This window comes from Mugil cephalus, chromosome 20, assembly GCF_022458985.1.
Source record: "Mugil cephalus isolate CIBA_MC_2020 chromosome 20, CIBA_Mcephalus_1.1, whole genome shotgun sequence".
Taxonomy (NCBI): Eukaryota; Metazoa; Chordata; class Actinopteri; order Mugiliformes; family Mugilidae; genus Mugil; species Mugil cephalus.
The window spans coordinates 6,045,411-6,072,023 of NC_061789.1; the positions used below are offsets into that span (position 1 = coordinate 6,045,411).

At 40.3% G+C, this 26,613-nt stretch overlaps 2 protein-coding genes across 3 annotated transcripts; both read right to left on the bottom strand.

Annotated features, from left to right (window-relative positions):
• On the bottom strand, positions 1 to 14,809 carry zgc:158403 (tetratricopeptide repeat protein 39A). 2 transcript variants are annotated; one of them, XM_047572289.1, is made up of 18 exons: positions 14,460 to 14,809; positions 13,953 to 14,057; positions 13,386 to 13,517; positions 13,027 to 13,085; positions 11,483 to 11,550; positions 11,243 to 11,307; positions 9,142 to 9,241; positions 8,987 to 9,052; positions 8,795 to 8,903; positions 8,628 to 8,695; positions 7,241 to 7,300; positions 6,877 to 7,038; positions 6,706 to 6,797; positions 3,180 to 3,300; positions 2,990 to 3,101; positions 2,786 to 2,900; positions 2,289 to 2,405; positions 1 to 686 (listed from the first exon to the last, which is right to left on the bottom strand). In XM_047572289.1, the coding sequence occupies exons 1-18, from the start codon at positions 14,492 to 14,494 to the stop codon at positions 581 to 583; spliced, it is 1,692 nt and encodes a 563-aa protein (XP_047428245.1). In that variant the 5' UTR covers positions 14,495 to 14,809; the 3' UTR covers positions 1 to 580. The 2 variants fall into 2 exon arrangements, with proteins under 2 accessions (XP_047428245.1, XP_047428246.1); XM_047572290.1 differs by having other exon boundaries at positions 13,386 to 13,605; positions 13,695 to 14,057; positions 14,460 to 14,507.
• A 3,204-nt stretch (positions 14,810 to 18,013) lies between these two features.
• Positions 18,014 to 24,862, bottom strand: tspan35 (tetraspanin 35). The gene is made up of 8 exons (XM_047570999.1): positions 24,562 to 24,862; positions 22,859 to 22,936; positions 21,351 to 21,566; positions 20,190 to 20,264; positions 19,994 to 20,101; positions 18,838 to 18,975; positions 18,651 to 18,743; positions 18,014 to 18,567 (listed from the first exon to the last, which is right to left on the bottom strand). Exons 2-8 carry the CDS (start codon positions 22,913 to 22,915, stop codon positions 18,517 to 18,519), a joined length of 738 nt encoding a protein of 245 aa, XP_047426955.1. The 5' UTR covers positions 22,916 to 22,936; positions 24,562 to 24,862; the 3' UTR covers positions 18,014 to 18,516.
• Positions 24,863 to 26,613: the final 1,751 nt, after the last annotated feature.

Genomic DNA, 26,613 nt, shown 5'->3' on the forward strand with positions numbered 1-26,613 from the left:
TCGTTTTGGTTTTAAGGACAGTTTATTTATGCAAAAATATTTTTTTTTTAACACTACACAAGTTTTTGCAATGAGCCCGTCCCGAACAAAACACGTCTCTGCGTCGAGTTCTGGTGAATTCAGACACTCAAATTGTCAATGTGGACAGAAAAAAAAGCAAAATCTTGACCTTCTGTGGATAAACACAATACGCTGAAACTGAATTAGGTTAAAAATCAATCTTTAAATACAGTTAAATAGACTCATTACTATACATTTCATTTTGAATTCTTAAAATTAATTACATCACATTTCTAGTGGCTTTCAAATCTGTTAGTGTTTAATTATTTAAATAAAACGCCTACTGTACATACACCCCCCCCCGAGGGGTCCCTCAGTCAGGCCGGTCTCACAGTAACGCTCTTGTAAATATCCAGGTTTTTACCTTTGTTCTATTACACTTAATGCTTAAAAAAAATGAACCCGGCGTTAACTTAATGAGAACACACACATATATATGTATGTGTTAAAACCCGATGTGATGCTAAAACAGTCCAGTGTGAGGAGCCTGTGCCTGTGTCAGTCCTGAAGAATCGTCCTCCTACATGTGCGTGTCCTCTTCGCCGGGGTTCGCCTTGAGTTTGGCCAAAGAAGCGTGCACCCTGAACTGCGTGCGAGACTCCATCGAGTATTCTTTGTAGTTGTGTCTGCAAGTAGAAAAACGGTGCAGATGAGATTTTATTTGCTGTGCACATTTTTTTTTTTGTGACGTCGCTCTGCATCTGCACCCAGTGTGCGTACGCTGTAGACGTTAAAAGGGGTTTTCAAAGGCACCTTTAAAGACCGATCAGTCATCACGTCCATTAAAAGGATCGTATCCATGTCTACGCAGGCACAGAGCGACCTCTAGTGTTCTTCTAGTGGCTCTACACCAGGGGTCTTTTTCAGGTCAAAAACCCCCAAACTGATGGAGAGATTAAGTAGAGACCCCCCACCTACTATATATGTTCTATATTAAACTAGTGCTATTTATAAACTTACATTATTAGTATCATTTTGCATTCAATACGAAGCTATTCAAATAATACACAGGTTCAAATATATATTTTATTTCAACCTAAGTCTCTTGTACACATTAGGCCCCGCCCCCTACTGCTACTGTGCCAATCACAACGCTGCATATTACATGCTGAGGTTCCCCAAAGACAAAACATTTAGTTATATTTTAAGTTGAAACTGTCAGTTATTTTCTTTATCTTTCAATTATATATATATATATATATATATATATACACACATACACACATATTTATATCTACATAGCTAAATACTAACATACTAAAATATGTTGGAGTTTTGTTAATGTGTATTTAAAGAAATTTAAATTTGTGGGCCAAAATTGCAGGAGAGAATTAAATATATATATACATATATATATATGTAAAATATCTAATCAACTAAAGATTTTGCGCCTTCTGTTTTAATTTTCCTTTTCCAATCCAATTTCTGATGAACAGCCTGACATTTCTTAAGAAAGAAAAGTGCAATTTCTGCACATTGCTGCCACCTGCTGCTCAGTTCGGGGCTACTCTCCCTAAAATGTAACTAAAACTGAAAAATAAAGGAACAGTAGATACTTTTAGTGAAAAAAAATTGCATTCAGATTAAATCCTCGGGTGGCCCTGCTGTGGCCCCCGAGCCGTATGTTTCACACCCCTGTTTTAAATAGAAACATTCTGAATCTCACATTAATTACACTGAATATTGTTTGAATATAATTCAATTATATACAGTGTACTTATGCAGAATATATATTATTTAAAGAAAGTTTTAATTTATAATTTTATTAATAGTTGGAACTAAATTAGAACATTTTAGACGAACGTCACAAAATGCTATGTACGTTAGCTTAGCTTAGCATTGGACACAGCGGAAGAGCTACCTTAGCTGGTTTAAAATAAATATTTTTATTTTGTTTTTGGATTAAAAAATGATAATAATGAAGTTGTATTTTCAGGGATTTTTTTTTTAAAGAAAAACTTGAAAAACTAAAAAAAAAGACCTGTTATTAAGTATATTCGGGCATTTGCGGTGGAGGCGCTGCATTCAAAGGCAGCTGGACAACGCACTAAATTTACTACAGAGTCGCCAAAATGGCAGGAAAGCATAAACATAATAATGAATGAAGACTCCGGCTACGTTTCTTTAAATCTATTTAGTCAAAATCACCCGACGTTGACCTCACACGGACCAAACAACTGCACAAACAATGTGTTCCCATGAAATCCTCACGTGAAGCTTTAACTTACTTGGCCTTGTTCAGCAGTTTAATAGCCTCATCCCTCCTGCCTTGGTCTATGTAAAGCAGACTGAGCTCCACCAGAGTGTTGGGCACCAGGTAGTGGTCGAACCTGATCTTCTTTTCACTGAACAGACACAGACAGAGATGACTTTAACGTTCCTGTTCACTTCACACACACACACACACACACACACCGTTTGTTAAGTCCTCTGTAACAATTGTTCTCTTGTTCCCCATCAAACAAGTCTCTCATCAGTGTATTTTCAACAAGAAGTAAAGTCCTTATTGACTGCAATGCAAATATTCACTGTAGGAGCTGAGAACATTTTATAGTTGCTAAGCAAACACGACACTGTCAGTACATCCAGTCACACACATCCTGAGCCGCTGCTACGCTGTAGATGCCATTTTCACAAGAGCCAAACAAATGTTTGAGGATTGTATGTGTGTGTGTGTGTGTGTGTTTCCCATGCAGCACAGAGGCTGAAACTGAGAGCAGCTCACCTTGAGCACACTTTGTTGAAGCACTCCTCAGCAGCCTGGAGGAGACCCTGGTTCCTGAAACACAGGCCCTTCAACATGTGGATCAAACAGCGATCGTCCATCGTGTAATCATTTGCTGCAACACACAGAGGGGGACGACGTCAGTTTTCTCAAAAGCAACTCAGAGAGTTTCCTTTCCCCTTTGATTCTTCAGTCTGGAATTACCGGGAGACTCCAGCAGAGTGCGCTCTGCCTCCACCAAAGTCTGCAACATGCCCTCAGTCAGCTCTGGACAGTTCTTTATCATACTGAAACCGTTCCACATGTACATCATCTCCTGTAAAATGAAGCATTATAAAGACTGTTGGCTCAAACATAAACAAGAGTGTAAAAATGTGTGTCTTCTTTCCGTTACCAGCACTGGTACTGAGAGCTTGACCGGGCTGGGATGCTTGTAGCGTCTGGCTTTACGGATAGCGAACTTCTCTGTTGGGGGAGACTTCCCCGCTATCTTCTGCTTGAATGTGTGCACTTGTCTAAAGAAAGAGGAGAAGAGTAAATAGAAATTTGTCCAAGTCAATCGGATGCAGGCTTAACCGCTTGTCTTACCCATGTAGGGAGGTGTACGCAACACATGATCGCCTTATAAAGAGCGTTAGCAAACATTTAGAGATCATTTAGCGTCTCCCTACTTGATGTTCACATGTTAAGACGCTATCTGTAACCAAAAGAGGTAGAAAAATAAACAGTGTTTGGATCTGGGTGTTTGCGTTCACTGTGCTGCGTTAGCGACGCAAATGTTTGAGCGATCATCAAAATGTCACTGGCGTCACCGTTTTGGATTTATGAGCTCAGGTTGAACAATGTGACGAAAGTGGTGCCAAAGAAAACAGAACCGGGAGCTTTAAGTGGGAAAAAAAAAAAAAAAAAAACAACTCTTCTTTAAACTCTGTTTTTGGTCTCTACCATGCTATGGATGGAAATTTAGCTTGTCTTGTTAGGGCAGCGGGTGATGAGAATAAACCTAAAGTTAAAACTAAAATCAGTTGGAGATTGTGGGTTAGTTTGATTAATTATTAATGTAAAAATATGGACAACAAACCAGAGTCGACACAAGCGGACAGGCAAACTAGGCCTGGGCCTTGAGCTTGAGACTCAAGAGGATGTTGAAAGAACCGACACAGTGGTGACAGTATGAATGCGTGTTACATTGACCTCTTGCGTCCTCATATGGGGACATTAAGTTTTAGGTTTAATCGCAGCTTATTCTGCTTCATTTAAACCGGCTGCTCATCAGTGCTCTAGACACTCTAGTCTACCATCTAGTGGTAGGAAATGGTCAAGACGCTAGCTGGTGTAAAATCACCACGGAACATCATCATTGAATTTTACGGTTGAAATTCATTTATTCTAGTTTGATATGATGCGCAAATCTAACATATTTTATCAATAGCAACGAGCTACGATGTTGCTAATTAGCAAGTACTCGTTTGAGAACGTTGGGGCTTCGTTGTTCTGTCTCCGCTCAGCCATGTTCAGGTATCAAAATAAACGGTTTTATATTTAGTCACACATTGGGTGATAATAATCCCAGTGTCCACATATGAGGACGTCACTTTTTTTTTTCTGTTTTTGTGTCTTCCTGTTCAAAGTTGTTTCTTTATTTTTTAGTAAGTCTTAGATCCTACTAATCCCAAATACCGTGGCGAAATTAAATATAAAGATCAAAAAAACCCAGGAGGTTAAAAGTAGTTATTGCCTCGTGTTTGACTTTATCCCAGTCCCACAAAGCATTAGAAAAGTTTAGTGTTCAATGCACGACAACAGCACAGGCAAGTTAGACAGCGGATCAGCTTGAGGCAAATAAACTCTTGAGATATCTGTTCGAATTTGTTTGAACAGAGGAGGTGTTATAAAATGATGACATCAACAGTTTTGTTGCCAATAGTTGTGTACACAGAACACTGTGCCTGCAATAAGTTAGTACTGCCAATGACATAAGTTACGTTCTCCTATTAGAAAGGCTTTTGTTGTCAACACTGATGAAACCAACATCAATTCTGCTGTCAGTAGATCATCTTATTCTGTCTAAACTGACAGTTCTGTTTTTACAAGAGGAAGATATTGGAATTTTCTAGTACAAATGCTCCTTACTCATTAATTATGTCATATAACAAACTAAATCCTATGTACAACAAGCAACTAGAGCCAAACTATAAAACTGTCTTGAGACACCACTTCCATAAATCCACATTTGAACTTTTTTTTTTTTTAAAGTTAAATGGTCCACACTGCAGCAAAGAACTCCCACAACATGATGCTGCCACCCCCGTGCTTAAAGTTTGGGGCGGTGTTCTTCGGCTTGCTCCACCTTTTTTCTGGGAGACATAACAATGTTGGACCAAGATTACGCCCGACCAGCTGGATATTTATTTAAACGGTTTATTCATGGGAGTTTAGGAGCTGTAGCTTCTTCCTTGCTTTGAGTGCTTTACTTATTTGCTCAACTGAATTTATTTTCCATTGTTGTTGTGTTGTTTACATTGTTATATTCATATTTTTGCTACATTGTTCCGTTTTCTTATTTTATACTGTAATTAGTTAATGGAAACAGGTTTATTTGACTAAAATATTTGTTATCAAATATAAATCAACCAACTAAAGGCAAAAATTAAGGTATTCAATGATTTCAGTATTGGTATCAGCCTGTATTTACTTGGTATTGCCCACTCCTAGTCTTCACAAGGTCATTTGCTGGTCCTTTAGTTTGTACTTTTCTTCCCAAAGTATGTTTATTTCTAGGAGGCAGAATGCGTCTCCTTCCTTCCTTCCTGAGCAGTTCCATGGCTGCTTAGTGCTACGGTGCTCATACTTGCATTGTATTGTTTGTGCATCGTATGAACATGGCTCCTTCAGGCATTTGGAAATCGCTCCCAAGAATGAACAAGACTTGTGGAGATCCATGTATTTTTCCTGAGGTCGCTTGAAGTTCCCATGATGTCAAAGTGAAATCTATATTGTTGACCTGAATACATGCAGTATGTTGAAAACAGTCGGCTCATGTGCTGCATACAGTGCGCTGCAGATGTGTATAGACTGTATAAAAACAGGCTGCAACTCAGCACCATCAGCATGTGTCGATGTGCAGCCTCCTTCTCCCTGTTACCGCTGGATATTCGGTGAAGTTGTTAACTGACTCCTGTCCAGAGGATTTGGACCGTTCCTCTGCTAGCATCAGCGGATGTCTTTTCAGATGCAATATAGTAGTACTTTAGTTGTATTTCAGGACTGATGTGTCAATCTTTAGTGAAGTATTTTCACACACTTGATGAACCGCTGCTAGTTTGCTGCTGCAACTATCCACCCGACTCCTCATCTGTCTTCTCAGAGGCAGCCATGTTGCTATTGTCACGTGATCGGTGACTAGTTGACATGATGCTTAACCCTTTAAGACCTAAATATCCGCCTACAGATAAAAAAATATATATTTGAATAACTCACGAATGGACAAACTTCAAAGTGTGGCTGAATGCTGGAAAGACCCAGGAAGATACAGTCGTTGGGAGGAATTTGTTGGTAAAAATGAAATTAGTTAAACCAAAGGTCTTCCAGACAAAAGCACAATGTCCCAGTGTTCAGCCACATTTTGAATATTGTCAGTAGCTCAAACCATTGTGAGTTTCGGTCACTTAAAAAACACAAGCTTTAACGGATCGCCGGCCATCCGTTCAGTTTTTAAACGGTTAAAGCACCAACACTACTGGACTAGTCCGTACAATCCCCTACTCAAAATGTGTGAATGAATCTTTAGGAACTGTTAAGGCATAGTCCACTAAATGTATGTAAACCTTGGGGTGCGTTCTCAGACTCTTGGTATAAACTGCTTATGTAGTGTCCATCCTCGAACTGCACAAAAAGCTGTGACCAGAGTGTGTATTTACCTGAACAGCTCTACCTCGTCCTCCCCGAACGGCCTGTCCTCATCCTCCGGCAGCATACTGAGGTAAGCAGCTTTCATGTAAACGTACATGGCCTACCAGACAGAAACATGATCCATTTATTCCTTCAGACGTTCGACTCGTACAAATCCTCCGACCCTCCGACCTCCGTACCTTGGACCAGCGGCTCTCCTGGCTCAGCAGGTCGGCGTAGAAGTACGCCATCTTCCACGCTCGCTTGTAGGTGAAGCACCACATCAGCTCCCAGTAGCACATGTGGTGAAACTGCTTCCACGTCTGCTGGGCCTTGCAGCCGTCTTCGAAGAGCGCCACCGCCTGGTAGAGGACGGTGGAACGACACAAATGATAAGTACATGTGAAACTGCGATGACGCATTTGAGGTAGAATTAAATGTTAACATTGGGCACTGGTCGTTTGGACACGTGGCAACAATATCACCATGGTAACCAAACAATTTCATGCACTCATAATGGAGAAATAATATATTACTGTGTTATATTATAATAATATAACACACCTCATCAATGTTCCCTTTGATTTCTTCAGTCCTGCCGGCGAAGAAGAGGAATATCGCTCCCTGAACAGGAAATAAATTAAAAAAAAGGAATTAATTAAATTTGACTTCTCCAGTTTGTCCCGTGTAAACTTCTCACGTATTTGCTATGAGGCGCATCGTTCAACAATCACTCTTGGCCGTGTTTAACCAAGACGGTTCCATTTTTGCTTTGGCACACAGAGTGTAGGAGCTCCCGAGTTTGTTCTCTGGGATGGGCTGGGATGTGAGTAAAAGGTGGAGTGGAGACAGGGATTGCGAATTACCAAGAATGCGAGTCAGGTGGGGCCGGCAGGTAGGCGAGGTAGGCACGAAGGGGAGCGCGAGAATGAGAAAGCAATCAGGGTGTGAATGAGTGAGGAATGGACGACAGAAAGAACACAATGTAAACGCACAATGAAGGAGTGGAAAGAGAAAGATTAAATGAACAATGACGCAATCGAAGAACTCAATTACACTAATGTGCACTCTCTTTGAACACTCAAAGCATTAGATGTACACTAATGGTTGAAACCACAGTAATAAACCCTTGACGCATATGGAACAAACAGTACAGCATATACAGTAGGCCAACACTGAACGTATTACTTTTTATTTTATTAGTCCAAAATCTTAGCACAGTTGCAGCTTCAACCAGTTTTCCAATACAATAATTTCATTACCAAAACAGTAGATTTTTCCTTAATATCAACGTCCACTGAAATATTATTGTGCTCCCAAAAAGTTGCGGCACTCATGATAGAATGAGAAGCAGGGGCAAACACGTAACTTTTGCGAATGGCTGCATGTCACAATCAAGCAGCAACCTCCGAGGCTAACGTCTGCGAGTACAAAGCTGCAGTTCCTCAAATGGCCACTTGAGGCCGACTCCAAAAGTGAGTCAGTCCCCATAGACCTCTATGTTGAAAAGTCTAAAGCAGAAATAAAATTCGCAGTCTCGTACAAAATGGTTCTTGCACTTTTTGGTATTTCAAATTCAGTTTAAAATAATAATAATAAAAAAAAGCTAAACAAGTAAATGTGCATTTTGTCCTTTGGTACACAACAAAAGAACTTAAAATCATGTTATTAGAAAGAAAATCTAATATTAACTTTGTCTTTTTTGCTTTATACTACGGATTAGAATAAAGGCTAATTCTTTGTAATTTTTAAAATATTTTTAATAATAATTATAACAGACTGTTAGAGTCAATGAGTAGCTGTGCACATTATAGAAGTCCCCAATGCAATGTTTGCATGAGAATAACAATAATATGTTAACATCTCCATTGCCAGGCAGAGACTTCCTGTTTTTATGTTAAGTGGTTTGATCTGTAAAAAGATCATCATAATCATCTTAATCGTGACTCACCCGTGGGTAACGAAGCCGGAAAGGTTTCAGCAGTTTTTCAGCTTCTGCCACTTCTCCCTCACCAGTTCCTGTGATGACAAAGACAGAAATATGGCGCGATGAAATACGATGCAGACATCTTCCCACGAGCTGAAGCGATCGAGCATTGGGCCCGGGCGCGGGCCTACCTAGTAAGAACGTGAGGAAGGTGTAGTAGCAGAGCAGCAGCAGAGCGCACAGCATGGAGCGCAGGTTCAACCCTGTCGCACCGTCATGCAGGAGAGATAGGCCGTATTCCTTTATAAAAAAATAAATAAAAAAAAAATGCAGTAAATAAATGCATAATGGAGGAACTGTACGTGGAGTATACAGTGTCTTACCTTGTCTCCGGAGAAGCCTGCAAACTCTAAAACTTTGAGTATCCGTGGAGGAAACAAAGAGAGCGTCTGTAAGCAAAGAAGACCTGATAAGACCTGCTGCATAAATAAACTCCAAGTCTGTCAGTTTATATTTATAAAAAATATGTATGACATACCAGATTAAATGCCCCTATTCCAAACGATATTCCTCCTTCTAACTGAACGTGACTGGGTCCTTTGAGACAGTGGTGAGAATTTATGTAGGAATGCAGCTCTCTGGACAATAAAAGACAAATATGTCAGTCGTGTTAACAACAACAATTGGTTACTGTATAGATTAATGACATATAATTGAAAAACATAACAGCAAATAAAAGAATGAAAGACGGTTTCTGAGACAGATTTAAAAAAAAATGGTCAGAATAAAATAGAAACAGCAGAAACTGAAATATCCTGGCTCTTTCCAAATACACCAAAGCAAACAATTTTTATGTTAATTTTTATATATATTTTTCAGTGCATAATGTATTATATATACCAATACCATTCACTTAACCTCCTGAGACCCGAGCTTTTGTTTGGTATGCATTTTTTAATTTCTCCAAGGTATTTCCAAGGGGAACAGGAAGTAGTAGTTTTTAAAAAAATCAAACAAACGCTATCCTCATCTGTGGACACTGGGATTATTTCATTATTTATATTATAATAAAGTCACCCAACCTGTACATGGCTGAGCAAAACTGGAATTGCAAATAATGAAGTCCCAATGTCCTCAGCTGAGTACTTGCTAATTAGCAAGGTTGTAGCTTGTTGATAAAATGTGTTAAATTTGCGGATCACATCAAACTAGAAACGTTAATAAGCATAAATAAATAACCATAGAATTCAATGGAGCTTTGTTCCTCGTCCACTTTTGCCCTGTGATCGTCTGTAGAATGAATTCGCCCGCTATCATGTTTTTCCCAACTAGTGTACTGACCCTTTACTACCACTAGATGACAGACTAAAGTGTCCACAAACGAGGACAGCGGGTTTAAATGAAGCACAGTAAGCTGAAATAAAACCTAAAACTTCATTTCCCCGTATGAGGACGCAGGGTGTCAGGAGGAAGTGTGTAATGTAATTCCTTCCACTAGGGGTCTCTCAGTCAAAACAATGACACATTGTGTAGTTTGATGATGTCATGAAGTAATGCAGAATCATGTGTGTGGCCAATCAAAGTCTGCCTAATGTGACTCAGGCAGGAATCCTCCTCATCGACAAAGGAATGCGTTGTTAACGTTATATATAAACGTGTTACTTCCTCCTAGTAAAACAAGATGCAAGTAACACTAGCTAGCATAATGTTAGCTAACTCAGGATTAGACGAGTCAACAACCCATATAACTACCACAGCTAATGTTATGTGGTGACTTTTATTACGGGGCAGCACAGCGCAGGTATCCACGGTTAAAACAATCTCATTGCCCATTGCAGTTGCAGGTTGCTAGCGGGCATTTCAGTTCTCTAATTGCCTCTGTAACCCTCTTGTATATTTCCTACTACATATGTTTTTGAATGAAACAAGCATAAAGTCATAACTAGTGTACAGACGGCTCTTGTTAGTGTTGTAAAATCCATCTATGTTCCAGCATGGTTGATTTGATGGTAGCAACCGTAGACTGTAAAAAATGTGGACGTCATGACAACTCCTCAAAAGTGAAGCCAAAGCAAGTAGAGTGCCCCTGCGTGGTTAGCTGTAGTATAGGTTATAAGCTCCTCCCCCTCCAGTCACACCTTATTGGATGGACCACACTAAAACACTAGTGCACATCTAATACGTTTTTTCCCCAAAGATGGTTCATGTCTTCGGTCAGTTTGTTATTTGATGCTATAAAAACAGGATGTGACACCATGTCAGCTGTTATTGACAACTTCCATTGACCACCACTCCTTCAAGAGATCCTGAATGTACCGGTGTACTCCTTTGTGGGATTTGTGTTGAGAGTAGAAACATCAAAAAAACTGTTTGACCCCGACAGTACGGCTCAGACTCTGGCTCCAAATTTGCAAGATGGCGGCGCCCGTATCTCTTGAATTCTAGCTTCACTATGCTCAATGGGAGGAAGTGGTAAAGATATTTAAAAATATCTTTATATATATATTTCAAAATATCTTTATGAGTGTGTTGCAATTGCAACTAGAAGATGTGCCAATACCAAGTGTCCAAAGTGAAACATAAGAATGCGTTGAATAAAATCAAATTTCTTTGATTTAATACAAACATTTATTACTTACTTGTAAATCAGGTAACTGTTTCGTACTTTGATCCCTCCTTTGATAAAACTCACCATGTTCTCATCCTACAAAAAACAGAGAGAAGTAAAAAAAATAAATTACACAGTCATGGAAAACTGACATGGCCGGAAACTCTGGCCAAGTCAGCTGGTTGTGGTTGTGTTGTGTTATTAATATGTCCAGATATATCAGGCGATACCGTTGCTTTTGTGTTTTAATAATTATATAATCCCACTGCACCTGTAGGAAGGTTAGAGCAGCTCTTTGGAGTTGACACTCTGCATAACACACTTCTGCGTGGAGCTGCACTGCAAAAGCACACCCATATACACACACATTAAACAATAACAAATAATACAAAAAAAAAAGATTAAATAGTAAAATCCAAAGCTAGATCTTTGCATTTTTCAGGGTTCATCTACAAGACAAGGGCATTCAGTCTTAATTCTTTTCTTATTGGTCTTACATGCAACTTCATCACATCTCATGTCTCCTTCCCTTCCTCAACTTGAACATACAGAAACCACCAGATCTTTCTAACCTATTAACATCCATCCATCTTCTCAATGAGGCATCACTCGTTCAAATGTTAGTATTATTTAACTGTTATCCCGTTTGGCATTTGTGCCAAATAACATGGAAAAAAGACAAGTCCGTACATACGCACTAATCCCTGGTGCACCCCAAGGATTAGTGCTTGGACCACTTTTCTTTATTTTCCCATCATCACTAATCCACTAATAATTCTCAAGTGATGTTTAAGCCACACTCGCAACATGACTCTAGTGATGCTAGAGAGATTTGCTAGTCCACGCACACGTCTTAACGATTTTAAAGAAAGTATAGAAATGGCAGCATGAGACGCTTCAAATTGTCCACACTAGCAAGTGAGTGACAATATAACTTCTATACCGATAAGACAAATATCCACCGATCACGACGCTTTACATCTCCAGAGTATGTTATGGTAGTAACTAAGGATGGGCATTGAGAACCGGTTCTTCAAAAGAACCTGTTCCAACTGGTTCAACTCATCAATATCATTAGCCTTCATTCTTATCGATTCTTTCCGTGCCAAGGAATTTATGCAGCGCCATAATTTCAAGCGAGGGCGGCAACGCCACCGACATGCATTAAATACAGAGTGCGCCATGTATTCGACGATCTCCAGTGACCAATTCCCTATTTGTTCACTTGCACAAGCTCTTATCTCTTCTTTAGAAACTCAATAAAATTTCTGTTGTTTACATGAAACCATGAACGGCTACTTTTTCCAGACTAGAAATTCACAGCAGGAATTGATAAGGAATATAATGGATAATGACATCGGTATCAATAAAATCTTATCAATGCCCATCCCTAGTAGCAACATTTAACTTGTTCTGTGGTTACTTGTGACATTTAGTACAGTCATGAACGTCTCCTTTAATCTGTCGAGTCCACTGGTTCATGGATACCTGTCGGCTGCAGCTGTACTTTGTTTTAATTAGCAAACCTTAGCATGCTAACACTGTAAATGGTTAACATGGTAAACATTGACATCCTTTACATTAGTACATCAGACCCATGTTAGCGTTTAGCTGAACGCACCACTGCTCATATCAGCCGTACAGAGATGCTTTAGGGTGTCAGTGGGTACGTTTAAGTGAACAAAAGGTAAACACAGAATAGAATAGAACAGAAACACAGAATTTTTGGTCACTTCAATAAATCCATTGAACTGAGGGCATTAAATCCATTTCTAAGTCTATGCATTCAATGTTTTGGATGGTCCTTCTTTTTACCTTCAGAGAGCAGGTTCCCTCCTAACTTGTTAGCCAAAGACTGGGATTTCCGACGAAACCTGAAACATCGAACGCGCTGTTAGCACTTCAGGTATATCAACCACATCGTCCCTGACACGCAGCTCATCCTCTAATTAAATGGGACTGTTAACAGCGGCTATTGTCGCTTCTCTCATGCAAACGCAGTCAAATCGGTAGTATGGTCACAGTCAGTAGAGCCATAAATGCAAATGCCCCTTTTTAAAATTTACCTATTTTTTTTAACTCCTGTATTGTTGGAGAAGAGTCGTTTTCAATTCCACGAAAATCACAAACATCATTTCATTTAGATTCGGTGAGAGTAATCGAGTCTCGCTGACCTCTTACAGACCTCCTGGGCACTCTTCATCGTGTTCCCTGCGTTGCTAATGTCATCGTGCTGGAAAGTCATCATGGCCTGCATTTCCAGGACTGTGGCGTAGATAAGGGCATGGTACATACTCTCATTCACTCTGCATGGGACACACAGAGTCGCAGGGTCACACACCTCATACTGTAAGCAAACTCTGTATAACAGCAACGTGCAGCTTCTCCATGTTCCTGCAGAGAAAAGATACGAGTGAATGTCTTTATTCTTTCCATCTCCTCCACCATCCCACTCTGTCTTGTGTTTATTTTGCAGGGCTAACACTGTTAGCTGTTGAATCACTCAGCCCCTGGGCGTCAGCTTCGGCAAACACTTCATATCCTGGAGAACTGAAGCCTGACAGGAAGGACGGCGCTTCGCAGTTCACACCACATACGTCTCTTTAACATGGCCAGAGGCACGAAAACTGCTGATATCATGCCAAATCATACCGCCGCGAACGCGGTGAAAGCCAGAACGGGGTTCCCCTTGAGCTGAGAGTTGGGACAGTTCAAGGCCTCCTCAGGTTTTACTGCGTTACCTCGGTCGCAGCATCTCCAGGCTCTCGGTGAAGTGGTTGTTGAGGAAGAGGTCCAGGGCCTCCATGCACTCGTCCAGGCACTCTTTGAGGGTCATCTCGGAGGAGCTGGTGCACAAATTCAAAAGAGGAGGAGAAAAAAAATGAACTCAGATGCGTGTTCAGGGGGATGGAGGGTTCACATATGAGAAATGAGAAATGAGATCAGTGCAGACTGGTCTCAAATATCACTTATACTGGGCAAAAGTACGCACTTGTCTTGCTGCACTTACTGGAAGAATGCAAAAGTAAAGGAGCCTCCTTCCTGGTGCAGGCTCTGTCTATTTACCTGCCACTAGTTGGAAGTTAACTATCAATGACAGAAAACCAGAGAGACGAGGGTGAATCACTCTTGTTTCCTGCACGGGTGCTTTCTCTCCTTTTGCCAGTATCGACACATAATCTCACCGCAAAGCGCGACAACTCAAAGTTTTAGGACGAGTCCGAATCTCTCGGTGAATCCTCACTCACCTCTCAGCAGCACTCGCGTCTTTCCCATTGGACATGATCGCTGTGCGGGCGGCGTGCCCAAACACCTGTTAGCAGCTCCTCGACACTCGCGGAAAAAAAACAAAAAACTAAAAAAAAACAATACAAGGCGCATCCGTGGGGGGGTTTAGACCTGACGGCACGGAAGCACGGGCTGTACACGGGAGTCGACGGCGAGGCCACGGAGTGCGTCCTGCTCTCGGCTAAACTGACGCGAAGTGCTCCGGAGCGGAGGAGCTCGGGGGTGAAGGCATGCGCTCATCTGTGCGCGTCGAACAGTTTGAGGAGCGTGCGCGTCGTGCTACGGACGAAGGCGCGCGCTGGCTCCTCCTCTGTCTGCTGCGCCACTGCCACGCACGCACAAAAAAAAAAAAAAAAAAAAAAGTTCGGATCAGGATGGTTCAGTTTCAGATCGGGACTCAACACAGTAACCGCTGGTGGTGACTTTTATTAACGCTGACATTAAATTACACGTTTTTCTTTTGCTTCTTTTTTATTATTATTATTTTAAAGTAGCATGACATATGGAAGAGAAAAGTCTCACTGCACTGATATTTTTTCTACAGTTTAAAGATTTTTTTCTTGTGGCCAAGCAACTGCTGTAAACATACATGACATAAACATACATACATACATGGGATTTCACTTGTGAACTGAATCGGATCTCTTTAAATTTGTGGGATAAAATATAAAATACGAACCCAACTGCAGTACCTCCGCGGACCCCCTGGGGGCCACAGACCCCCATGTTTAAGACCTACGATCTAGCTGTGTGAAAGGAAAACTCAATGATGGACAGCACTGAACTGGAGTTCATTAGCTTTAAAAGACAAGATATAGGGAAAAAAATAACGATACCCATTAATCACTCCACCACTCGTACAATGTTTGCAGTATACGTTTCTGTTAACATGAAAACAGTGAGTATACAGTGTTAATTAACAAAGGAGCTAACTTCCAACTTCTAAATAAAATAGCAAGCAAATATTTGTTCAGCGCATTACACATAAGAAGAGACAAACAAAAGGTAGAAATGGTAGTGAAAAGAAATGAATGACAGACAGAATATGTTACTCATCGTTTGCTTTTCAATTTCAGAGGAAATTATTAAACTGGAATAAGAATTTTAAATGCTCAAACTCTACTTCTCAACCCTCATGTTGCATGTTTACTATCACATAAACTGGCATTCGAATCAACCGAACACTCAGTTTGCCAGAGAAAAAAAGGCACCGTTACTGAATTTGAATGAGGATTCTCTTTAATCATACAGACAATACAGATGCTCGTTCACAGCTGAAGGAGAAAAGAGAATTTTTTTTCAATAAAGATTAGAATATACTAAGTATTAGCTGTATTTAATGGCCACAGTTAACCTTTACCGTGTGTGGCCTTTTAGATTTTATTTGCATCTGAATAGATATTTATTCTATCATGCGTAAATGAGGCAGAATGAGCTTTGAATGTCATTTATTTTTAATCCTGTAGTCTCTGACACTCACTCCTTCCACGGGCGCTGATAAAGAACCTGCTGAGACCCAAGCATTTGTTTGGAAAGCATCTTCATTTCTTTAAGATAAGATTAAGATCATTAGGTATTTGGGAGTAGTAGGACCTAAAAAGTATTAAAAAAATAATAAAATAAGCACCATCTTTGAACAGTTTATTTTAATGAAAAAGCAAAATTTGAAATGATGAAATCCTAATGCCCTCAAACGAGTACTTTTGAATTTGTTAATTTTTCATCTCATATCAAACTAGAAAAGTTAATTAGCATAAATACACAAGTGTATTGACCCTTCGCTACCAGTACATGACAGATAAAAGTGTCTTTTATGATGCTCCTTATGAGGACAACAGGTCTAAATGAAGCAGAATAAGTTGCAACAAACCTAAAACTTAATGTCTGCATATGAGGACGCTGAGTCTCAGGAGGACAATCAGAAATCGGAGACATAACACATGCTAATATTGCTAATATCTATTTTCTGTTAGCTTCCAGGACCTAAAAAGTCCCTTTTTTGTAGTCTGTCATGTTAGTTGTCTCAGACTCTGTGTAGCTGCCATGTTAAACTACATGTGTCTGAACATAGTTCCCATTGGGCATATGTTATATTTTATCCAAGAAAACAAGTTTTAGATTTTAGACTTCAGTTTCAAGATTTAAAACAAATGACCACATGGTGGCGCCACCTGCTGCAAAATCCTATCATTTGCTCCATGAGGGCTCTTTAGACCAAATGTCACTGAATTCTGTTTGAGGTTTAAAGATGGTAAGCAACACGGGCACAAATGTAAAACTTACTTTCACATCGCTGACTTCTACTGCACTGAGACATGACTGTGTGTGAACATTTGTGTGTGTTTGTGTGCAGTTCAATGGAAAAAGCACTGTAAGAGGTATAGTCTTATTATACCGTGTTGGCTTACATACATTTTATAGTATGCTTACAGTGGTATTGGATTAAAATTTACATTTTGAATAATGCTCGATCCATGAATGTGACAAAATTAAATTGTAATTTAATCTCAGCAGCTCTGCAGAGAAAGTAGAAGATATAATCTTCAGTCACTTCAGTTGGTAAGTCATACACACAATTCTATCATATAGTATGTATGTTTAAATGTAGCATATGTCAGTCTAATTTATAGGAGCATTATATTTTCTTTTTAATATAGCGATTAAACGTTTTTGTTTTTTTAATAATATGCAGTCGTCTGCAAACAAATGAACAACCTATGAACACACAGATCAGTCACAGAAAAAGAAGTTTCTTTTCATTTCCTTTCCTCAAAATATCTTGTTCTGTTTAGTCTGAAAAGAAAAAGAAAAGTGTATATTTATCATTGGCTGGTTGGCAGCCTTTTTTTGTTCTTTTTTTTTATAGTGACAGCAACTAAAATTTTGCAGCAACTTTTGTGGTACTGCAAGGTGTTGCTACTTTCACATAAAAAATGCAATATGTTAAACAAAATATGTGGCCTTTCTGTACATGTTTATGTCAGAGATTTGAATAAAGTTTCCCATCTGAAAGACATTTTTTTTGATATGATCATGCAAATGTCTGAGCATAGTCTTCATCGGTTAATTGTACTGTAACGATTAAGGCTGGAGTAAAGCCTTTACTGTAAAATATTTATATAATCACTGATACCATCTATCATTAACAACCTTAGGCAGCCATATTAACTTGTGCTGCACTGATATTAACCAGCAGATTCCAAAGATTGAGCATTAGCCCAGTGCAAGGGAGGTTTTTCTGGAGTTTAAACTGGAAATGGAGGCAGAGTCCAAGCTGATGCACATCTAATACCTAATTCATACTGCCTCAGAAGCAAAAGTCATCTTACTTAAACATTAATAATTAATGCTAAACGCTAAAGGTAAAATTTACTCATACTTGAACGCTCTTTAAACTTTAAGTGACAATGAACTTTTAACCTGTGTTTGTTGTCAGTTTGCCAGTAATGGTGCAATAAATTAGGAAATTTATTAATTCAAGATTTCATAAAACACCACAAATGTTCCCAAAGTGTTCAAAAAACTCACCAGAATCCAGACTTTATTTCAAACTCAATCACTTTGGACATACAAACACACAATATATTGCTTCTGTTGCTATTTTACAAGCTGCATCAAGGCAAAAAAATAAAATAAAAATAAAATAACATTCACAGTTGTGCTCCCTGTCTTCCACATCGATACCAGCTTCAGTTTCATTATTACAATGAACATGTAATTCCTCCTTAACTAGCCATAAGTTGAAGGCAGTAACCACCTGTGACGTACACAATGAGTGTAGCTTATAAAGGCAAGTGTCCTCAAGAAATAGATCATTTACATTCACAAATGGCATCTATTAGATAGATTTAAATGTAGTAAAAATAGATTTGGTTGCGTCATTCAGTAATAATTCTGATTGCACAACAACTGACATTAGCTGTCTTCAATGATGAGGCATTGTAGTAAGCAATACAGGAAGTAGAAAGACTCCAGTGATTAAAGGGATCCTTCTGAGACTGTTCAGCGCTTAGTCCCTCAGGATTTTATTCTGCAGTAGAGGATCATTGAGACAACCATGGCACATATCTGAGGGAGAAAAATATATACATGAGTAAAACATACCATTAAGCTGTAATTTTATTATTTCAACAATTTTCTTGGTGTTTTACCTCTAAAGCTGCAATCCCGAGCGCTACTCCCACAATAACCACAGTGTTTTCATCAATCAGCTGCTTGATCAGCGGGAAACAACCCGTGATGCGCTACGGAACAACAGAGTATGTTTGGAATATATATTTGAAATGGTTTTGGATCGTGATGTTTATTTGTTTATTTATTTTCGCCTTCTCTCCATACCTTGTCGCTGTCGGCCAATGTTTTATTACATGGCTGTTCAATACCCGGACAGCACTGCGGAGGGTACATCATGTTGTGGCTGTTATAATACGGAGAATCGTCAAAGTCGGACGAGTTGTAGAAGCCACAGCATTTTAACTAAAAGCGAAGAGAGAACATGTTGAAGAGCAATGGTTAGCTGGGTGGCTAGGAAGCACTTCTGTTAGCTGGAAGGCTGGGAAGCTAGGGAGAGCTAGTGTTAACCAGGAGATTAGGAAGAGCTACTGTTAGCTGGTTGGCTAGGAGGCTCGGTAGAGTCAACGTTAGCTGGCAAGATAGAAAGAGCTCCTGTTAGCAGGGGGACTGGGAAGCTAGGGAGAGCTAGTATTACCCAGGAGGTTAGGGAGCTAGGAAGAGCTACTGTTAGCTGTGTGGCAATGAAGCCAGGAAGAGCTAATATTAGCTGTGAAGCTAGGAAGAGACCCTGTTTGCTGGAAAGCTGGGAAGCTAGGGAGAGCTAGTATTACCCACGAGGTTAGGGACCTAGGAAGAGCTACTACTAGCTGGGTGGCAACGAAGCTAGCTTCGTTGCCACCCAGCAACGAAGCTAGCTGGGTGGCAACGAAGCTGGGAAGCTAGGAAGAGCTCCTATTAGCTGAAAGACTGGGACACTAGGGAGAGCTAGTCTGGGACTTTGTTCAAATTTGTGTTCCGTTTCTCTGTGTGTTCCACTCGCTGAAAGGTCCTCTTTTTCACAATCTCAAATCTGGTCACCCCAGTCGTAATATTAGCTAGGAAGCTAGGAAACATTACTGTTAAGTGGGTGGCTAGAAAGATAGGAAGAGCTAATATTAGCTATGAGGCTGTGAAGCCTGAAAAGCTACTGTTAGCTAAGAAGCTAAGGAGCGCTACTGTTAGCTGTTTGACAAGGAAGCTAGAAAAAGCTAGAATCAGTCTACAGTTCACTATAGATGATCATCTTACTGAGAAAATATTTGTGTATTTGAATGTTGAGATTAGATGAAGATGTAAAACAATAAAAGCCATTTGTGTGCCCTTTGAACCTTGCTGAACAGCCAAACTCAACATGCTGAACCAGCTGAAGTGCCGGTAACAGGGTTCCGTCTACTGCCAACCAAAAAAAGCATCAGTTAAATGGTACATAAAAATTACCTACCGTGTCCATTGTGCTATTCCATAGCCCTGTGATGTCAGGATCTTCCCCGTATTTCCTCCTAATGCTTTGAACTGCTGCCGTGCCAACTTTGGCAAACAACTCATCTGCCTAACATGCAAACAAATACAGGATTTTGAATCCAGATACCAAAGAGTAACATCTGACCACTACTCATCTGGCTACTTTAATAACTTACCAGTGGTCTGAATACCAAAATCACCACTGCTCCTGCAACCTCTGCTATGAAGACCAGCAAGATGATGATGAAAAACTAGGAAGAAGATTGCAACGTTAAAACACAAAAGTAGTTTGAACTTATTTTTTAAAAAAAAGATTTTTATTCTCTTTCAAAAATAAGATGAGAAGATTGGTACCAATGTCATACATACTCTAAACACGAAGCTGCATCCAGAAACAGGCTAGCTTAGCTGAGCACAAAGTGCGTTTTTATACTTTGGCTACAAACTCAAACTAAGTGTTTCCAAGCAGTGCCTATAAACCTAACTAAATTCTTCTCCGTACTGCCTTCAATTGTGAAACCGTGTAAGCAAAATGTTAAATTTAGCTTAAAGTGTAAGAACCTCACAAAAGCCGTTAAGGCTAGCAATTTATTTAGCTAAAAATAAATCAATATTTTAGCATATTAACTCAAACTCCCAAGGTTTCCATCAATTCTGAACAAACAGAGCAAACTCTTTTTGGAACATTTCCATTTGTCAAAGTTGAATACCACAACGTACAGTTGTTCATATGGACTGTCATTGCAAAAATGTTAAAAATAACCCCATGTGAAGGCACTGGATATCGAGACAGTAATTTTTTTGTGGTTTACATAATGGCTTACATGCTCAAAACTCTGGCACACAAGACTTCTCAACATAATTTAGGAAAAGATAATGTCACTACCAAAGCAGTGTAGATTTCACCCTTTCAACTCCTAGCATAAGCTAACCAGTAGCTAGTAGTTTACTATTTAGCTTATAGATATATCAGTCATATCAGGCACTCCCAGGCTAACAGCAGAGTTGTTGACGTTACATATGTCGAATCATGCCGACCATGAGTCAAATACAAATGTTTTCATGATAAACATATACCTAGTCATGCGTAGTCATATGTCATGTGCTTCCCTTATCCTCTTTTTGTACCATAAATACTGGAAATACTGGAATACTGGAAACATCTGCCAAATCACATTACAACGCATCTTGTTTCTAGTGTCCCTGTTTTTGCCACATTCCAACTTAAAAGTATATACAGTAAGTCTGTCCAAGGAGCACCTAAATGCACCATAATTCTCTGCAAGGGAAGTGAGCGGGAACATGCCCGCAACTGTTGATATATTATGAAGACCTACCAGCAGCAGCATGCACTTGCTCTCCCTGATGGCTCCACAGCAGCCCAGGAAGCCGATGACCATCAGCAGAGCCCCTACTGCAATCAACAGGTAGCCAACATTGAGCACCTGACTGAGCTCTGACGGTACGTTCTCGATTTTGTCAAGGAAGCTGAGGATGGAACCGCTGTCCACCTTCACCCAGATCCCAACGCCTAGGATTGCAGCACCTGCCAACTGAAGGAGAGAGTTTAGAGGCTTTAGGGTGAAAGGAGCAGGTTTTATACTGAAAGCCTTGTCAATGTAGGCGGTGGGCAATTTATAAGCTCTGATAAAAGAAAGGGATTTCGGGAAGCGGAGCCTCCCTACATCATAGGCTTCAAGCACTCTAACACATTTTAGTTTTGAACTGGCTAACCTTTGCTGCGTTCCACAACAGTCTGGAGTTTTAAGGCTACTAAAACTGGACCTTTTGGAAATGCTGCTAATCCAGCTTTTGCCTGAAAACTCTTCTTCATCAGACCTACACAGAGAATCCATTGTAGCCTACATGAGGGCTTTGCAATTATTTACATTTATTGCTGGTTTATTGGCATAATTTTGTTGCTTCACCACTAAAAATGTTCCACGGTACCATTTCTTTGCTGCTGTGTTGAGTTTTTCCGTGTGCTAGCTTTAGACTGGACGCGTAGAACGATTTGGAAAACCTTATGGATGCTCTTGACTCAGTCTTATCAGTCACTACATGTTGTTTCTGGATCATGTGACTAGCAATGGTAAGTTTGTTCAACTCTTCATTTTATTATCTGACTACCGCTTACATTTGGACAAGACAAGCTATTATTATATCCATTTTCTACGATTCTCATGCCCAACAGCATTGCTAGCCTTTGAAGGAGCACCGTGCCCTTTCAGGAGGGTAGTATGGACTTAAAAAGGCATTTAAACACAGAGATACTTTTAAAATAAATAAATAAATAACGGAATATGGTGAGCTTGTATACTGTTGCCAGGAAAATAGCATCAGTTTGGCCAATGCAAGAAAGCGAGAAAGCGGGGACACGGCATCCATGTTTATATACAGTCTATGGATGGAGCCATACAATAAATTCCCCTTGGTTCAATGCTACTTATGTTGCTGTAATTGTTGTTGAAATTCAATTCAAGTAGAGAGAATGGCGTAGTTTATGTTAATTCTATTACCTTATTATCATTTTTTATGTGCTTCACATATTTTATATATATATGTATATATATATATATATTTTATAGGAAAAATAAGAACATGTTGGAAACATTGCAAGTTCAAATAAATCCAAATACGTAGTTTGCAGACTAACACAGCTTAGCTGGAGAGCACATTTGAATTCAATGCAAATGTCCGAGTTGTGAAAAGCACCACTGACTAAATTCTGTGTCTAAAGTCATCACATGATATTGTTTGTGTTCACCCTTCACACTACCACGCACTGTTGGAGCACGCAGCAGGAAGCGATAAAACCGTCTGAACACTAGAAGACTTTACTTACAAAGATGATGCCGTTGAAGACGAACATCATTCCTTTAAGGAATCCGAAGCACCCCATGTCTGCTGCTGATTGTTCAACCTACGGTGGGGAATAAAAAAAAGGAAACTGTGTTTATCTTTGCAGTGTTGCTAAAAGCTCACAGAGGCCTGAGTGATTTGTGACGTAGGCCTCTCTGATACGGAGTTCCTCATGAAGATTTTTATTGTTGTTGACTTTGAATACGTTGTTTATCCAACCGAACAAAGGGTTTGTTAAGGCGTACGAGTCCCTTTGTGTTCACAGCATTAATCATCTCGCTGATGTGTTTGTCACCAGTCCCACTACATCGCTATGCACTGCAAATAAGGTGATGAATTAACAGAGCTTTGTCCTCTGGTCGTGAGGTGGTAGGGCGAGGGGGTGAGAGGGCGAGGTGGAGGGAGGAAGGGGAGGGGGAACACCTGCCATTTTCCCCCCGACTGCTACTCCTCACCTTTTACCCTTATCTTTCTCAAACACTCAACGTGTCCTTCCATTCCCAAAGTTAAGAGCATTTGCACGTATCAGCCCCATGTGAAACTCCGATAAGGGCTTTCTGTTTAGAATTAAATGTGGAGGAGAGGCGGCCGGTGAGGAAAAGTTTTTCTATACACAAATCAAAAGCCAGTGGTATGCAAATGAGTGGGCGGAGGGTACAACACATATGCATCCTCCACTTCCCTGTCCTTTAATCATTAAAACTTAAAACATAGACCCTAATATGGACACAAATAAAGACTCCAATCCTTGACATCTACTACTCTGGGAGAGTGTGAACTAAACAACCACTAACCAACTTTGTGTGTCTTCACGCGTCATTTTTTTGAAGTTCACTAATGTTTCCTCATGACGGCAGGCGCAAAACCAAGAGCAATCCTCCCCGAACCCTCACCTCCCCCCATCTGTTTTAACACCCTCGACTCAGAGTCGCTGCAAGATTGTCACCCTGAGATATGTGTATGTGTGTGTGTGTGTGTGTTTAGACCTCCCAGAGGGCGAACAGTGCCCTTTGTGTAGTGTGACAAAACAGACAAATTGTTATCCCCCTGATGACAATGACAGAGCAGAACCCTATTGTGCACAGCAACAGGCCGCTTTCTTAGAATTAGAACATCCCTCGTGGCCTTCTCGTAAATTTTAATTTATGTCCACCCCTCCAAAAAAAACAGGAAGTGGTCCGTCAGCTCCGTTAACCTTAAAGCCGGCAGTCATCAAGTTAATCATACATTCATAACGAGAGGTTGCCTTGACTCCCCCGAACTCCCTCTTGAGCTTTTCCCACTTCCCCGCGGTCAGAGGCCGCGCTCTGACGCCGGCGCTCGTTGATGTATTAACCAGCCCCAGCAGCGACGACTCCTGCTCTGCTCTGAGGTGATGCATCTCTCACTTAAACCTCGCACGCACACGTAGTGTTTGCTTTGGTCTCACGTCCGCACAACTCTCCCCGACCGGTCGACTCAAAAAAAACCCCCCAAAAAAACAAGGATCTCAAAGGACGCCATTGAGCGGAATAATTGCAGGCAGGTCTCCGGAGGACAACAAAAGGATCATTGTTGGACGGAACTCTTCCTGCGTTGGCACCGCTCTCCAAAAATAACAAAAAAAAAAAAAAAAAAAAAAACTCAGAAGAAACTGCTCCATAACTAGAATCAGTCTCAGTTAACTCCATTCATTCCCTTCCTTACCTTTCAAATTAGAAATCCGGGGATGTGCTGTGAGGCCGGGTCACTCTTCAGAGCCTCTGTCTTCACAGTTGCGCTCGGAGGTTGTTGCTGTGGAAGCGCACTCAGAGATAACACCAGTGACAGGAGTTGTGTTATTATTCTCACGTCGCCCTAAAAATTCCCCCGCAACGCGCTCTCGGTCAACTACTAACTACTTCCTGTGGTTTTTGTCACTACGCGAGGCTAAAGCACAAAAGAGCCCTTGGAGGACGTTTTCAGCTTTCTGTTCTTATTCTTCGCGCTGTCGGCTGGTTATAAGTGTCCGCGTAGGGAGGGAGGGAGGGAGGAAGGGAGGGTGAGTGGGTGTGACCGGAGAGGCACATAATCACCATGGAGCCGGGCCGGTGGCTCCTGGGAGAGGGAGAGACAAGAGGAAGGGATCACCTGAGCGGAGCAGCGCGCACCGACTCCCAGACACACGCTGTTTTGCGTCTGTTTCGAGGTGTTAATTTGTCCACAGCTGGTAAACACGACCGCGTAATAACACTGTCTGTGAGTGCGGCAATTTGTAAAAGGTGAAACATTTGGCTTCCGCGGGAAGTCACCAAGGAAATGTGGCATGCAAATACATTTACTGTGAGTTTTTTTTTTTTTTTTTTTTGGATCAACAGGAGACACGCCGTGGCCCCCAGAGGGGTTTAAGTTGTAATTCTTCAATTTGAAGAGTTTAGAGGAAAAGATTGGAAAATGTTTCCAGGGGGTACACTAATAAGTGATGGACACATTTGTTTTCATTCCTACTAAAGAAGCTTCTGAGATTTATTTATTTACTGTATTAATTACATCTATTAAATGTATTAATCTTTAACGATTTTAAGGCCAAGGACCTCCTTCCTACTAAATGTCTTCTGTATTAAACTCGGTCTAGTGCTATTTATAAATATATTATTATTATTATCATCATTTTTGCATTCAGTAATAAGCTGTTCAAATAATACACAGGTTCAAATATTAATTTTCTTATTTCAGATACGTGCAACATTAGGGTGGGCATGCAACTGCCGTAAACAATAATGTTGGGTTTTAAAGGGGTTAATAAGGCCTTCAGCCTGTGTATAACCTTGGGAAGAATCAAGAAAAGTGTTGCTTCTGTTATCTCACCATATAGGGAGTTTTCTTCCGCTTTGCTACAGCTTGCTCCCAGATTAAGACACATCACACCCTGATATCTCACTTGCTGGAAACCAGATAAAGCTAATTGGCTACACATAGAAATTCACTGACACATGAGAGGCAGTACTCCGGGCGGAGTCTAGGTAGAATAAGGTCACTGTACGTCCCTGAAGTGGGGCTTTTGGTTCTTTTTACCCCTAAGTTGAACTGACCGAAGCCTCAGCGCTGATATCAATATCTATTCTCTGTGTACCAAATAAATACCCAAAACGTGAGGAATTGTCGCGTGATTTGTGCGTAGGTGAACTACCCTTTCCAAACGGTATAAAGATCCTGGGCTGAAGGAGAGGAAAATATCCTCCTTCGACAAAAACAATACATAAACAATAAATAAATATAAAATATACATTTTGTATATATATATATACATATAACAATGCCTCAATTTGCCTCCATTTATCCCTTTACTAAAATATGTTACAATCATGCTCAGAAATTTAAATTTGTGGGGGAAAATTAAAAACAAAATATATGAAAAATATCTAATCAACCAAAAATTTTGTACCTCGGCAGACCCGCTAGGGGCCACAGACCCCCTGTCAAAGACCTATGTAGTAGATAACAGGTCATCAGATTAATTTACTCGGTCTTTGCTGAAACCAGGTCTCAGGAGGAAACTAAGTAGAAGCTTTCACTCAAGCTTATTAATTAACCTGAGGACTAAACTTAATTTTTTACCACATTTCAAACCTCTCGCACAGAAAAAAAAAAAATCCAGTTCTGGTCTAGTGAACCACAGCGTGTATTTATGGGGAAAAGATGTTGAAAGAATTAAAGGAAGTTATAATCACTATTAGTTGATTTATTGACTTTAGAAGTGTAATGACCTACACTTATTTC

What these genes read in the sequence shown, in the direction of transcription:
- zgc:158403 (XM_047572289.1), bottom strand. Translation starts at nt 14,494, where the DNA reads ATGTCCAATGGGAAAGACGCGAGTGCTGCTGAGAG. An exon ending in CTGGAGATGCTGCGACCGAG is followed by an intron (nt 13,518 to 13,952) that starts GTAACGCAGTAA and finishes TGTCCCATGCAG; the next exon opens with AGTGAATGAGAGTATGTACC. An exon ending in AAACTGCTGAACAAGGCCAA is followed by an intron (nt 687 to 2,288) that starts GTAAGTTAAAGC and finishes TTCTACTTGCAG; the next exon opens with ACACAACTACAAAGAATACT.
- tspan35 (XM_047570999.1), bottom strand. Translation starts at nt 22,915, where the DNA reads ATGGGGTGCTTCGGATTCCTTAAAGGAATGATGTTCGTCTTCAACGGC. An exon ending in TTTTGGTATTCAGACCACTG is followed by an intron (nt 20,102 to 20,189) that starts GTAAGTTATTAA and finishes TTTGCATGTTAG; the next exon opens with GCAGATGAGTTGTTTGCCAA. An exon ending in TCGGGATTGCAGCTTTAGAG is followed by an intron (nt 18,568 to 18,650) that starts GTAAAACACCAA and finishes TTTCTCCCTCAG; the next exon opens with ATATGTGCCATGGTTGTCTC.